Consider the following 16616-nt stretch of genomic DNA (forward strand, 5'->3'; position numbering starts at 1 on the left):
CGCAAGGTTTTGCATTTCTCGCAGTTGCAGGGGGAGGTGCCGGGAGTGGAGGTTGGGTTGGTGGGGGGTGTGGACCTGTCGAGGGAGTCACGGAGGGAGTGGTCTTTCCGGAACGCTGATAGGGGAGGGGAGGGAAATATATCCTTGGTGGTGGGGTCTGTTGTATTGGCTATAAAATGGTTTGGGATGGCCTGAAGCTGTGAAAGATGTTATATAAGTACAAGTCCTTTTTATAAAATGCAGATTTTTTTGAAGCATTGTAAATTTTGACATATTCAATGACAGTGGTAAAATCACGCCAAAGGCTACTTTATTTAAGTTAAAAATAATACAGTGTACAAGAGACTTTCAACATTAACCAGTTAACTATTGGTGTACTCAACATATTTTTCAAACTGTGCTGGCTAATTGATACAACTGTTGTATTTATGACTACTATTGAAACAGCTACAAAGTCGATTTTTTAAATAACTGCTGAGACCTCAATGCTTTTCTTTTTAAAATAACTTGAAATTGTTTTTTTTTTGACAGCGACACTCTTATCGAATTTATGAATTATTTTAAGAATGTTGATCTGCATCAGATGAACAAAAGGAAGCCCTGTGCGACTGTGAAGCAATTCAATATGAAGCCATAAATTATGTAAATCAGTATTTAAACAGAGGGAACAATGGGTACATTTTCAGTCCAGTTGGCACCTTTTAAAAAATCAACAATAATAACAATGGCTGGGCTTGAGACTAAGTGAAGCTGGGATCATCATCTGTGTTCTAATGTTTACCTTGCTGATGAAAGTTTGTTCGAAGTCTTAGTAAGCTATTATTCATGTCATAATCCACAGATAAAAATGGTTAAAATTTTCTATTTTAAAAATCAGAACTTTTGAATTATTTTTAGCATTACAGTCCAAAATGGGACTGGTGGAAATCAGAAGTTTTGATGACATTTCTTGACTCATTTCACGTTTTAAGTTAACTCTAGCATAGTAAGTGTTCATTCATTAGACTTTAAAATAAAATACTATGGATCAGGCTTTGTTGCCAAGTCTCATGTTTTACTGTAAAGGGGACATTCTTGAGCATGACACTAACAGCTGTTGTTTTGGCAAGGCATACAAATTGTGGGTGTTGATGGCTAATTTATAATCTATTGAATGCAGATCTTAGTTGCATGTATCAGTGATGCATATTCTATCCTCTTCAGTCTTCACATTTTCTTACCGCTGTTGTTAAATTTCAGTCTATTTTAATTCATTCCCTCATTGGCTTATCTTTCAGTATCATACCATTATGCACAGTGAAATAAACTGCCTGTCTGAAATCCCATTGTACAAAGTAATTCACTGCCTGCCCTATTTCAAACAATTTTTTGCCAAACATCTAATCTCTTTAAAGTTTACTGAGGTGGTTTGTATTGTTTTTTGTCCTTTTTTTTCATTTATTTTTTAAAATTTTTGCCAAGTTTGTCACTGAGTTGCTGAATGAGTTCTGCCAACTCCCCTGTTGCTTGTGACTTTTCTTCCAGAAGTTCATAACGAAGACTGGAAATGTCCTGTTTGATTTCCTTAAGTTCCCCTGAAATACCAATAGAAATTTAGTAAGTGAGGTTTTGGAAAATGCAATTATATCAAAACAATGCACATACATAGAAATGCATCTCCTTTCAAAATTTGAGATATTTGATTTATACCAAAAACTTCACTCCATTACAAAACTTTAAAACTAGCTCGAGAAGAAACGAGAAGAAATATTTTACATTTGAAGACTTTCAGGTTCTAAGGGATCGTTCTTTGTTGTGTTGACTCTTGTGTCTGTTGCCTATATCTGCGCAGATGTCAAATGGAGTTTCACAGGCATTTTAATGCTCAAACTATGCATCATGTTACGTATATCTATTTAATGTGGGGGTTGGGACCCCAAGTTGGGTAGAGAGCTGAAAGTTTGTGAACCCTGAGGCATCAGGGTTGTGGAACCCTGACTGATTAAGAACAGTACGTTCTTCCAGTAACAGACTCCCAATATTACAGCTCCTGCAACCCCCCCCCCCCCCCCCCAATGCGAACCCACCTCACTCCTGTTGAGAAGCCCAGCAATTTTCAAGTTTTTGACTTGAAAAATGGTGTCAAAATGGACAAAAGTTTGGGAAGCCCCAATCATGTAGAAATTATCCCTTTTGTTCTTTTATTTGGTCATTGGATGTGGCCAACTGTGGCTAGGTCACCCTTCTATCCCTATGTCACCCGTAAAAAGTGGTGGTGAGCAGCATTCTTGAACCGATGCTGTCTTTGGGGTGTAGGAACATATTCATGTGAAGAAAAGATTCCCAGGATATTGACCCAGCGAATGAGGAAGAACAGCAATATATTTCCAAGTCAGGAAAAGAACTTGCAGGTATTCCCATGCAACTGCTGCCCTTGTCCTTCTAGGTGGTGGAAGTCCCAGTATTGGAAGGTGCTGTCAAAGGATCCTTAGTGTGTTACCGCAGTGCATCTTGTAGATGTACACAATGCTGCTACTGTGTGTTGGTGGTAATGGGAGTGAATATTGAATGTTTTGGACACAGTGCCTCTCAAATGGGCTGCTTTGCCCTAGATGGTGTCAAACTTTTTAAAGTGTTTAGTAAAGCTGCATTCATCCAGGCAAATGGAAAGTGATATTAATAGTGGGGGGTGGGGTTCAATGATAGTACTGGCATTGAATATCCAGTGGCAATAGTTACATTATATCTTATTGGAAATGGCCATTGTCTAGCACTTGTGTGGAGGGAATGTTATGTGACATTTATCAGTCCAAGCTTGGACATTGTCCATGCCTTGCTGCTTGTGGAGGTGGACTGCTTCAGTATCTGAGGAATTGTGAATTGTGCAATTGTCAGCGAACATCTCCACTTTAATCTTATTATGGAGGGATGGTCGTTCATGACATAGATAGGATGATTGGGCCTAGGACACTATGCTGAAAAACTCTTGCAGAGATGTCCTAGAGTTGGTCTCCATAAACCAGAACTCTCTTCCAAGGTGGTAGGTTTGAGTCCAACTAGCACAATGTTCTCCCCCGATTCCTACAAACACCAGGTTTGCTTGGGTTTCTTGCTGCCATACTCAGTTGAATGCTGCCTTGAAGTGAAGGGGTGTCACTCTCATTTCACTACTGGAGTTCAGCTCATTTGTCTATTCACCAAGGCTGTAATGAGGTCAGGAGCTAGATAACAAAACTGAGTGTCAGTGACTAGGTTATGTCTTTACAAATTTCACTTGGTAGCACTGTTGACAATCCCTTCTATCACTTTTCTGATGATCAAGTACAGACAGATGGTTGGTGATTGACCAGGTTGGATTTGTCCTGCTTTTGTGTGCAAGACACTACTGGCAAATTTTCCACATTGTTGAGGAGATGCCTGTGTTAAACTTGCATTGGAATAACTTGATATGAGTGTGGCTAGTTCTAAAGGGCTTGGGTACAGTTGTCAGGGCTCATAGTCTTTGCAATAACCACTGTCTTCAGTCATTTCTTTATATTATGTGTAGTGAATCAAATTGGTTGAAGACTGGTATCTGCGGATGTCGATGCTTCGGCCTTGTTTTTTGAATGTAAGTGCTGGGTTCACCTATCATTGAGGTTGGAGATGTTTGTGTACCCTCCACTTCCTATTAGTAGCTTAATTGTCCAATTGTGACTGGAAGTAGCAGAACTGCAGAGCTTAGATCTGATCTTTGGCTCAGAGCGGTGCTGGAAAAGCACAGCAGGTCAGGCAGCATCCGAGGAGCAGGAAAATCGACGATTCGGGCAAAAGCCCTTCATCAGGAATAGATCTGATCTGTTAGTTGTAGCTTGACTAACCCCTGTCTATTGCATGCTGCTTCTACTCCTTGGTGTGCAAGGTATCCCATGTTGTAGCTTCATCAGGTTGACAGGTTATTTTTAGGCATGTCTGGTTCTGTCCCTGGCATGCTGCCTTGCACTCTTCATTGATCGAGGGTTGATCTCCCAGCTTGATTATAATGGTCAAGTAAAGGATATTCGGAGACAACATAACAATATGAGGGAGGACATCCTAAATATAAAGAAGGGACTTGGTCTCCACAAGGATTGAGTGATGGTTACTTCTACTGAGTGTGCCCTGGAAAGATGTATTTACATCAGGTTGATTGATGAGCATGGGGTCAAATAAATTATTCCCTCTTGTTGGTTCCCTCAAACGCACACCTGTATATATCTACCATAAACTGGCCCGATTTGTTTGATGTTGTTTCAGAAAATGGAATGCTAAAGCAAGCACCCAGACTATGAAGCATTTTTGTGCATACGGAACTACTTGCCTTCATTGACTTCATCATTTCCTCTGTCTACCTGTGCTTTGAGCACATATCGCTTTATTAATCGTTTCATAATCCTCTGCAAAATATCAAAAAATATTTTTAATGTACATGAGGAAACAGTGCTAGTTCCAACTTCCTAAGAATATACATCTACAGACCTGTCAATGCTTGGCATGTTAACACTCTTATCAAGGTATGGTTGATAAATACTCAATTATAATTTCTGACAGACTCTGATCTGCATTCTTTATCTACAATGCAAAGTTGAACTATATGCATGCCCTAACACTCCTGGAATATCTCAGCTGAGATAATTTATCAATATCTTCATGAAACATTAAAGTCCTTCATAAAGTAAAGATTAAGAAAATCTTGAAAGAGTGATGCAGTGGAATAGAACACATTTTGATTTTGCAATCAAACTGAATCTAGCCAGCTTGAAGGATTAAAATGCTGTTCAACAACAAAATCTAAGGGGATCATATCCTAAATGAGAATCAAAATACTGCAGATGCTGGAAATCTGAAATAAAAACACAAAACGCATGAAAAACTCAGCAAACCTGGCAGCATCTGTGGAGAGAAACAGAGTTAGCATTTCAGGTCATGATCTTGATCAGTACTAATGAAGATTACAACCTGAATTGATAACTGTATTTCATTCTGCAAATGCAACCAGACCTGCTCAGTATAGTTCCAGCATTTTATAACTTTATGCCAAATGAGATATCTCCTGGACTTTGGCATGCAACACAAAACTGACCATTATATAATCATGATTGACCATTTCACAGGGTCGAGTAACAGTGGAAGAAATGGAGAGCTTCCTTTGTGCATAAAGGGATGCTATCTTGAATTTGAGCAGAGTTGATAGAAGCTTCCTTTGTTGCATCTGGCTTGAAAGTGTTTTTTGCTTGCATGGACAAAATTGATAAAAGCTTTACATTATCCAGTTCTGATGCCTCGATGAGCATAAATGTTCAAAATAATTTTTTAACAATCATGAAGACTAATTGAAGTGCTCATACCTCATCGTGAGCAAGAGACAGGGGCTGTCCAGACAATAGTTGATGCTATGAGAGCACTCTATCATATTATTCGTCATTATTGGTGGAATCTTACAGGGGACTGAGCAATGTAGGCTCTGGCGCGATTTGAGGCAAAATTGGATGAAAAGTCCAGAGACCCCCATCTCAATGTTGGGAGCAACTCACTCCATCTTTTATGTTTTTGAAGAACTGTACAGTGAGTTTCTTGCTAGACAGAGTGAGTTGACAGTTAAGGTGGATTATCTCTTGTTAAATGACATGTTGATGGCACAACTCACCTCATTAATATTCAGTTTCTATCTTACTAAATTCACCAAAATAGCTGGACATCAAGAAAACTTGTAATGGAAACTAGAGCGGGTACCTGGTGGACTTGCCTTGAGGCTTGCTCGAAAGGACTCCATGCTGCACATGACTAAACAGCAGCTCAGGGCATATTCCACAGACATCAGCCACATGTACCCCTCATCCACGGCAGGTGCCAACCCCTATGTCACCTCGTCAATGCACTGGCAGTCCGCTGAAGAAGCACAAACCTACATTGAAGGGTGCACTAACAACTAACTGAAAAGTTGTAGCAGGGAGATTTTGCATACAGAGAGAGACACTGGGCTTACAGATTAGACCAGGCTGAATCTCAGGGCTGCTCACTTGCTCTCTGAGCACCTTCTCACTTCGCACCTATCTTTGATTTGATTTGATTTGATTTATTATTGTCACATGTACTGAGATACACCTGATGAAGGAGCAGTGCTCCGAAAGCTAGTGCTTCCAAATAAACCTGTTGGACTATAACCTGGCGTTGTTGATTTTTAACTTTGTACACCCCAGTCCAAAACCAGCATCTCCAAATCATATCCAGACAAATCATACTTTATGTAAGTACATCAGGGTAATAGAACAGAATGCAGAATATAACATTACAGTTACATCTGCATGCCACAGCGCCCCAGTTTTGCATTGCCTTACTGTGCCTATTAACATTTCAGCAGGTTATTAGGACAGCAGTATTGAGGTGCTGTTCGGCACAGACACACAGGGTGCTTTTGATACTGGTCTGTAGGGATCTGTTTGTAAGGGTATTGGAACATCTTGATGTAAGGCACACTGAGATGTCAATCTAACACCTAGCACCCTATGTGGCAAACACTGAACATTGTTCAATCAAATACCATTGTTGGTAAAGGCTAGTTCTCTGTCTGGTGGGGGGGGGGGGGGGAGCGGACATTAGACGGGGGAGCCCCAGTACCATCAGTCAGAGGACAGTCTGTGGCTTGGTCATGTTCAGGGAATCTGTCCCAGTACATGGGTGTAGGCAGCAGTCAGTCTTGTGGGGTTACCAAAAGCAGTCATGAAAATGGTATCTTGTCAGTCAGGAAGCTCAGGTATCTGGTCAGTCATGACTCGGGGCTGCTTATCAAAGTCAATCAGTCAGAGGAATGGGGTGAATACAGTCTTGGGGTTCCATCGGGTGATTGTTCAGAACCGTGCAGTGGGCATATGGGGGCAAAGGTGGAATTACAACGAAAAGGTGTGGGGAGTCAATGTTGTGGGAGAGAAAGTAGAGGCATTTGCAGAGGTGTGAAACAAGGACAGTGATGAGGGGAAACTCAAAGTGAATGGTGGACTATGTAGAAAAGCATCTGAGGGCATGGTAGGCTACAGGAAGCAGATGGGTGGCAGTAACCCTTCTGTAGAGGAGCAGAATGGGCATCATTAAGGTGTAATGCTTGGGTTCAGGGGGCAAGGAGCACAGTTTTAGGTGAAGATCAATCGATGAGTCTCCACATTGGGGGATGGGTAGGAATGGGCTACTATGGTGTGAGGTAAAATAGGACTCAGTGGGGAGGCAGAGCTATCTACTGTCGAGAGTGTGGTGCTGGAAAAGCACAGCAGGTCAGGCAGCATACAAGGAGCAGGAGAGTCAGTGTTTTGGGCAAAAACCTGCTCTCAGGTGGGGCCTGATACTGACAGTGCCTACTTCAAGCTGTGATCCCTGCCATCACTTTCTGTTCTGTAGATGCAAAGTACTGTGACAAAATGACTGCACCATGACTAAGGCATGTGGAGTCAGGGTCACTTTAAGGGTAAAAGAGTGGGATTCAAGTCTGCTGGACAAAAGGACATTGAAGCAGCAAATACACTAAGCAGCCATTTTAATTTGTAATCATTTCATCACCCATTTGTTATGCAGATAGATTGAAGGTCAGATGCTGGTCAAAGATGATTTGCAACATGCAACTGATGCTTGCAAATTGAACTTGGACATCTGAATGATTTGGAAGTTAACAGCCATGTTGCGACAAAAGGCTGAGGCAAACTATGAGCCATGCAACTTCCCAGGGTCCTGTGTGAGCCACATAGGCCTCACTTCCCCATCTGTCATGTGAGTGTAATGACAGTCTGTACTGAATCAGTGAGAAGTTGAGTGTTTAATGTGAGTTCAGGATTAGTAGAGTGTCGGAGCACTGCAGGCATTCCCTTCTTCGATGACATTGTGCAGTCACTCAGCCAACACGGCACCTTCACCATGTGGCCAAAATGTGGGTAGATGATGGGACAGATCCCTCATTACCAGCATGTTTGGGGAGCAGTGTGCTCATCTCTCATTTTCAGGGTTTGCTGCTGAAGACTGCTCTGACATCTCTATTGCTCCTTCTGTGCCCATTGACCGTCATTCCCACTAGAGTCCTGCACCCTACTGTGTGTGGCATGTTGCTCACTGTGACTGCCTATCCAAGAAGGTGAAGGTGGATGCAGGAGGACCAGGGCCACCAGCAAGCCTTGGAGAAACAAAAGTCAGCACTGAAAATGAAGAGCACCCATGTCTGAGAGATGTTGTTGGTGCAGAACCCCTCAGGATGCATGGGTTGTGCAGGAGACACAGAGCTTTCCAGCCCTGAATCCTTTTCCTGGAGATGAGCAAGGTGCAATTATTAAAGCAGACTCCGTATGTCTCAGGACACTCTCATGGAACTGTGCCAGATGCTGAAACAGGAACTAAGGGCTCCAAGAATGGGAGGCCCTGTGCTTGTGAAGGTGACAGACACTCTGAACTTTTAAGCTCCTCCCAGGCAGTGATGATAACTTGTGTGAGATCTCAGTTGTGCACCCACAATCCAACAGGACAGTCACTGCTGCCATCTTTGCAAGGATCACTTTGTTTCCCTATGGTGAGGCCAATGCTACAGCCTGGACAATCGGATTTAGGAACATGACTGGGTTACCCTTGGTGCAGCCAGGTGAACTACACCATGTGGCACTGAGAAGACATTACCACAACTCTGCAGATTTCACCAGCTGGAAGAGGTTCCATTCCACTAATGTTCAGGTGATCTGAGATCACTGTTACCACTTTTTGCAGGGGTTGCCCACAATCCTGGCAGCAGCCATGGCTGTTATATCCTGGAGCAATCTCTTTTCGCTATTGTGTTTGAGGATCCAGATGCCTGACAATTCTAGTTCCTAGGGAAAAGGGCTATTCACTGTGACTATGGCTGCTGACACCATTACACAATCCTCTGAGAACTCTGACAGATGCACAGTGCAGATACAAAGCTGCCCATATCTCAACCAGGACCATGGTGGAGCAGACGATGTGGCTGTTGAAGGTATGGTTTCACTGTTTGGACTAGTCTGGGGGAACTGTCCGACACAGTCCAGACAGAGTGTGCTCGTCAACATGGTGTAATGTGCTCTTCAGTAAGGTGGTGTTCTGGATGCAGAGGAGCTGGGGGGACCGGACCTGTCTTCCAAGGAGGAGGATAAGGACATTGGAGAGGAGGAAGCTGTCCTTGTCCATGACAGAGCTCAGCTGCATCAGGCGTTACAAACCAGCGAGAATCACTTTGACACCCATTTCTCATCAATGAGAGCTGGTGCAGCAGACCATTGTGGGCGTAAAAGATTTATTGGTCATGCTGCACAGATCTGATATGCATTGTTGGGCTGAACTTCAACAGCAATTGGTTGTGTTTGCATTCAATTTGCAAAGGATAAACCAGACCTGTCAGCTTGACATCAATTGTGGGAAACTGATGACAACCATAATAAGGGATAAGATAAATATACATCAGAGAAAAATAGTTAATACTGGACAGTCAATATGGTGCGATCAAAGGCAGGTCATGTCTAAAAAAATTTAGGGTAGTGCTGTGGATGCTGTATATTTGTACTTTCAGAATGCATTTGATGTGATGTCACATGACAGTTGGTTAGAAAATTCGAAATGTTTGGAATTGATAGGTCTTGGCAGATTGGATTAGAAGTTGACTAAACAATAAGAAACAGGGGGTAGGTATAGATGGGCATTTCTCAAATTGGAGATGAGTTGAAAGAGGTGTTCCCCAGGGATCAGTGTTGGGACTCTTGCTTTTTCTGATTTATGTATAGACACATACAAGGCTTGCGTAAGGATTTGTAGCTCGGGTGCTGGCTGCCATAGTTATGGACATGTTCGCCGAGCTGGGAAGTTGATTTGCAGACATTTTGCCCCCTGTCTCGGTGACATCTTCAGTGTTTTGGAGCCTCCTGTGAAGCGCTGCTGTGCTGAGTCTTCTGGAATTTATTTGGTTCCATTCCTGCTGCTTCCGGTTACCGGTTCTGGTTGTTCGTTGTAGTGGCTGGTATATTGGGTCTAGGTTTATGTGTTTGTTGATGGAGTCTGTGGATGGTGCCATGCTTCTAGAAATTCTCTGGCTGTCTTCTGTTTAGCTTGTCCTATGATCGTAGTGTTGTCCCAGTCAAATATGTGGTCCTTGTCATCTGTGTGTATGGCGAAAGTGGGTACTGCAGATGCTGGAGATTAGAGTCAAGCTTAGAATGGTGCTGGAAAAGCACAGCAGGTCAGGCAGCATCCGAGGAGCAGGAAAATCAATGTTTGAAATGAAGGGCTTCTGCCTGAAACGTCGATTTTCTTGCTCCTCAGATGCTGCCTGATCATCTGTGCTTATGGCTCAGAGGGACAGATGGTGTTTAGTGGCTTGTTGGTTTCTTGGATGTAGATTGCTCATTGTGTGCCTGTTTGTCCTACGTGATGTTTTGTGCAGTCTTTGCATGGAATCTTGTAAATTATTTTAGTCTTGCACACGATGGGTATAGGGGCTTTTGTTATGGTGAGTTGTTGTCTGAGCATGGCTGTCGGTTTATGGGTTGTCATGAATCCGAGTGGTCGGAGAAATCTGGCTGTTAGTTCTGAGACATTTTTATATAATGTAACATGGTGAGTATGCTGGGTCATGGCATGTCCTCATCACGTTGTTTGCTAGGCATCTGCGGATGAAATTGTGAGAATATCTGTTCTTGATGAAGACTCTGTAGAGGTGTTCTTCTTCTTCTCTTTATAGGTCGAGACTGCTGCAGTATGTTGTAGCTCTTTTGAACAGGGTCCTATTGCAGCTACACTTGTGTGTGTTTCGGTGGTTGCTGTCGTAGTTTTGGATCTGGTCCATGTGTGTGGTTTCTCTGTACACTTTTGTAATGCATTTACCATTCTGTGTTCTTTCCACCATCACATCCAGGAATGGGAGTTGGTTGTTGGTTTCCTCCTCTCCTGTAAATTTGAACACTGTGTTGGTAATCCAATGTGGTTCTTGATCTCTGTTCTCTTAATAATTAGGAATTCCTGTGATGATTGTATGGAGTATTTGGATCCACTGATAAGATGTTTCAGTTTTTGTTGGAGTTCTTCTGCCAGTTTATGTGATGGAGTTCCTGGAAATGCAACAATGAGTCTAAGCAGTATGTCAAGTTTGTGTACCTTAGGTAATCCATGAAATCTTGGGGTGTTGTTGCCTTCTGGTTTTTATCCTTTAAAGGTCAATCCTGGTTATCGGTCTCAAAATTCCGAGACAGCATCAAGAACATAAACGTAGACAAGGACGAAACAATGGTTCCATTCGATGTAACGGCACTGTTCACTTCAATTGACATAACTTTAGTCAACCTCCTGGACAAACAGAAAAGACGACATGACGGGAACCTACCAACAAGGCCCGCATACTCAAACTACTAGACCTGTACTTGATGACGCACTTTACATTCAAAAACCAAATATATGAACAGATCACTAGGACACCTATGGGCTCACCCGCATCTCTGGGCTCATAGCAGAAACAGTGATGCAAAGACTGGAACAAACAGCCCTTCCACAAATCCGATCTAAACTCTGGATCAGATACATGGACAATACTTTTGTAATAATTAAAAGAACAGGGATCGAGAACATACACCGAATTACCAACACAATGCTCACAGAGATCAAATTTACGAAGGAGGAGGAAACCAACAACTAACTCCTGGATGTGATGGTGGAAAGAACACAAAACAGTGAATGCACTACAAAAGTGTAAAGAAAAGTCACACACACAGTCCAGTTCCTTAACTACAACAGCAATCACCCAAACACACATACAAGTATAGCTGCATTAGGACCCTGTAGCAGTCTCGACTTGCAAAGAGAAAAAGAACACGTTTACAGAGTCTTCCCGCAACTTCATCCACAGATGCCTGGCAGACAAACAATGTGAATAGGACATGCCATGGCCCGACACACTAGCCACGATACCTTACATAACAGGCAGACTTCACTACCCACTGGGATCCATGACAGCCCATGACAGCCACACTCAGACAACAACTCACCGGGACAAAAGATCCAACACCCATCATGTGCAAGACTAACATAATTTGCAAGATTCCATACAAAGACTGCATGAAACACTATATAGGACAAACAGGCAGACAACTAGCAATCCGCATCCACGAACACCAACTAGCCACTAAACACCATGACCAGCTGTCCCTCACAGCTGTACACACAGGTGATGAAGACCACAAATTTGACTGGGATAACACAACGATCATTGGACAAACTAAACAGAGGATAATCACAGAATTTCTGGAAGCATGTCACTCATCCATGGACTCCATCAACAAGCACATGGACCTAGACCCAATATACCAGCCACTATAATGAACAACCGGAAGCAGCAGGAACGGAACCAAATAAATTCCATAAGACACAGCACAGCAGCGCTTCACAGGAAGGTCCAAAGCACCGGAGATGTCATCTAGATAGGGGACAAAATATCTGCAAATCAACTTCCCCCAGCTCGGCGAACATACCCATATATATATTTATTTAAAGCTTATTTATGGGATGTGGACATCGCAGGCGAAGCCAATCCTTATTTCCTCTCTCTAATTGCTCAGATGGCCAGTAAGAATCAACCACATTTCTGTGGGTCTGGAATCAAATGTAGGCCAGGTAAGGATGGCAGTTTCACTCCTTAAAGGACATTAATGAACCAGATGGATTTTTCCAACAATCAACAATGGATTCATGGTCATTGTTGGACTCTTGATTTCAAAGTTGACATTGAATTCAAATTCCATCATCTGCTATGGCAGGATTTGAAGTCAGAAAATGACCTGTGTCTCTGGATTAACAGTCCAGTGATAATACCACTAGGCCATCCCCTTATATAAATGATTTGGAGATGGTTGTTAAGGATAAAACCTTTAAATTTGCAGATGATTCTAAGCTAGGGAGAATAGTGAATTGTGAGGATGATGCAGAATGACTTCAGAGAGTCATTGACAAGTTGACCCAAATTAGATTAGATTCCCTACGGTGTGGAAGCAGGCCCTTTGGCTCAACAAATCCACACCGACCCTCCGAAGAGTAACCCACCCAGACCCATTTCCTTCTGACTAATGCACCTAACACTATGGCCAATTTAGCATGGACAATTCACCTGACCTGCACATCTTTGGACTGTGGGAGGAAACCGGAGTACCCGGAGGAAACCCACACAGAGAATGTGCAAACTCCACACAGACAGTCGCCCGAGGCTGGAATCAAACCTGGGACCCTGGTGCTGTGAGGCAGCAGTGCTAGCCACTGTGCCGTCCCTGCAAACACCTGGTGCAGGGAAATGTGAGGTCATGCATTTTGATAGAAGAAACACTGAGAGACAATAGTACAACTTTGAGAGGAGGAAAGGAGCAGAAAGACCTTGGAGTTCAAGAACATAATTCTCTGAAGGTGGCCAGGCAAGTTCAAACAGTTGCTAAGAAGGCTTACAGGATCTTTGGGTTTATAAATAGGGGCATAGAGTATAAAAGCAAGTAAACGATGCTCCACCTGTACAAAACACTGGTCAGAACATATTTGGAGTATTGTGTTTAGCTCTGGATAACTTTATTTAAGGAAGGATGTTAAAGCCCTTGAGAGTGTTCAAAGGAAATTTACTAGAGGACACTCTTCAACACTGAGGAGAAAATGAGGTCTGCAGATGCTGGAGATCAGAGCTGAAAATGTGTTGCTGGAAAAGCGCAGCAGGTCAGACAGCATCCAGGGAACAGGAGAATCGACGTTTCGGGCATAAGCCTTTCTTCAGGGCTTCCTGAAGAAAGGCTTCCGCCCGAAACGTCGATTCTCCTGTTCCCTGGATGCTGCCTGACCTGCTGCGCTTTTCCAGCAACACATTTTCAACTCTTCAACACTACCAATAACAAATTAACCAGTCATGCATCTAATTACAGTTTGTGCAATTCTATTTTGCAGCTGCATTTGCCAATACAACCACCTTTACTTCACTTCAAAGTTACTGTGTGTATCATAAGCACTTTGAGATTATGTGGTGTAAGAAGGCATTAAATACATGCAAGCAATATTTCTTTTAAAAATGGAGGTACTGATTATGGCAAATCCAAGCAAGACCATCATGATTTATCATTCAATTTATGCACAGAACACAAGAGATTGTGTTTTCAATGTTTTTAATTAGTTCAAAATATTTAGTTTGTATTGTTGTATTTTATACAATGAAATGTGAAATGCAATCTAATATCTCCCTCTGGAGGAAATTATGCACAATGTTACACTGTTGGGTAAATCTACAGTACAACCTGTGTAGGTGACTAACCTGATATCTCGTCGGATTGCTAATAGGCTTTTTCAGACCACAACCTTCTGAACCTCTAGGATTAGATTTATAATGGTGACCTGGCTGGAATGGAATTGAATGTAGATTTATTTTGTAATTATAATACTTTGCTTACAACCAAAGTGTCTATATTTCAAAGAAAAAAACAATTAGTTGGTTGTTAAGAACTTTCAGATCCTTAGTTGCATGATAAACACCACAAAACTATGAATTCTGTGCAATTAGTTTAAAATAGAAAACTGGAAGTAGGTTTGGAATTAACATATTTGGCAATTTGTAAAAATAGCAATAATTTCAATTTGAGAAAAGGAGACTGGAAAGCAAACATTTTCCATTATTTACAAATATTTTCAAATACATAAGATTTGCAAACATTACCTTTGAATTCAGCATGCCCATTTCAAGGTCACCTTCAGATTTTTGCACCTTGGATTTACACAGATTTATAAGGCAGGTTTTTATTTTTGATATTAAGTAGCAAATGGATTTTGGGCTTGGTACAAGGTTGAATGGGGCAGGCAAGGTTCTTCCTTCATCAAAGTAAGACAGCCAAAGCTTAGCTCGAGCAAATTTCCACTCAACATCTGCATCCTCCTGCATGTAAAGAAATGGCAGGTCGATGAGTATTCCACAGCTAAATTGTAGATGAGATGGTGAATTGGCTGTATTATTTCTCAACTTTGCTACAAATATGTACATTACAGCTCTAGTTTTGACGAATAAATAGTGCAGAATATAATGATCAGCTGTGTAAGTTCATCTTGCTTTTCACACTTTATTTCAAGCCATAGTGCCTAGGCTACATTGCTTCGATGTACCACATATAATTCAATGTATAATTCTAACTCAACATGATCATACTTGCAGAAAGCTAAGCAAAAACAATATTTTATCAAGGGAACCATTGAATATGAAGCTAATTTAAAAAAAATTATAGGTGTTTGACTAATTATACAAGATTCTCTGTATGGAAACAAGTTATTATATGAAAAACTTGAGTTTTCTTCTGTGGTGTAAGCTAACTCACTCATCTCTTAGCTGAGATATTGACTAAATCATTGTGCACTTAAATGTTTTGACTGTAGTTTGACTGGTTTTCCCATTCAACAAGTGAGATTTTCAAGTATATTAACCAGCTAATGCTTATCATGAAAATTTATTATAAGACATCTTGAAAAATTTGATACATGATAATTGACCAAATGATTTGCAATTTTGTTTTTATTTAGAAATGGAGCCCATGTCTTCTCTTAGTATGTTCTGCCTTGTGCCTTAAAATGTGAAAAGTAAATCAAATTATACAGAATTTAATAATTATTAAATTATTGAAACGATACTGATCTCAATCTATATCTATATATTAATAATTATTTCCTGCAATCAGCAGATACAATAGTGCAAGCTGCTGAACTGAATTGCATCAACTAATTAGTAGGAGAAAAAAATGGTAAACATTTTAAAGTGGTTACACAGTGGAAAGTGTAGGTTGAACATAGGAACCAAGTAGTGTTGCCGAAGCAAACACTGCATTGTATATAGAAAGCTTTATTTATAAAGTGTCATCGTGGACCCTAATTACAAAAACAGTTTAATGAAATCATGACTATACGAAGACAGGAAAGACAACTTTACAATCTGATTGGCCTAACTTGTGAATGAAAACTCTATTTTCTCACAGTATGGCTATATTCAGTAACATTATTTTCAAAAACATACATTCCATTTGTAAAAGATACAAATATGAAATAATTTGTGGTTCAGAATAATGTAAGTTGAAGGCTTTATCTCAACTAAAATTCTGATGCATTATATCAAGAATATCAAAGTCAGATGACACAGACAAAGCGACAAATGTTGTGGGCTCAATACAGGGAGAGGCATCTTAGCCTGCTGGACACACTTTCCTCATTCCTGAAGAAGGGCTTATGCCCGAAACGTCGATTCTCCTGTTCCTTGGATGCTGCCTGACCTGCTGCGCTTTTCCAGCAACACATTTTCAGCTCTGATCTCCAGCATCTGCAGCCCTCACTTTCTCCTCAATACAGAGAGACACAGCTTTATAACAAAGAAGGCAGGAGCTTACAGAAAGTAAGGAAGAGCGAACTATTTTCCAGAAATTATACAAATGTCAGTTTTAGAGAGAGGGAGGGGCTGCAGGGCAGAGGGTGAGGCTGCAGTGCTAAGACTGAGGGGGAGGAGCTGCAGTGCTGGGACTGGAGGAGATGGGATTGGGGGAGATGGGCTGCAGTGGTGGGACGGGGAGGGGCTGCAGTGCTGGGACTGAAGTGGGTGGGGCTGC

General features: G+C 41.6%; 1 protein-coding gene across 1 annotated transcript in view; it reads right to left on the minus strand.

The window, feature by feature from the left end:
- Positions 1 to 204: 204 nt before the first annotated feature.
- Positions 205 to 16616, minus strand: part of LOC122556621 (short transient receptor potential channel 7-like) — a 148632-nt gene continuing 132220 nt past the window's right edge. Inside the window, exons 9-12 of the mRNA XM_043703527.1 lie at positions 14696 to 14911; positions 14297 to 14380; positions 4319 to 4394; positions 205 to 1574 (exon numbers count right to left, since the gene is read on the minus strand). Of these exons, the coding sequence (XP_043559462.1) occupies positions 1438 to 1574; positions 4319 to 4394; positions 14297 to 14380; positions 14696 to 14911 (513 nt within the window). The 3' untranslated portion in view covers positions 205 to 1437. The remainder of the gene's footprint in view (positions 1575 to 4318; positions 4395 to 14296; positions 14381 to 14695; positions 14912 to 16616) is intronic.

Source organism: Chiloscyllium plagiosum, chromosome 14, assembly GCF_004010195.1.
Source record: "Chiloscyllium plagiosum isolate BGI_BamShark_2017 chromosome 14, ASM401019v2, whole genome shotgun sequence".
Lineage (NCBI taxonomy): Eukaryota > Metazoa > Chordata > Chondrichthyes > Orectolobiformes > Hemiscylliidae > Chiloscyllium > Chiloscyllium plagiosum.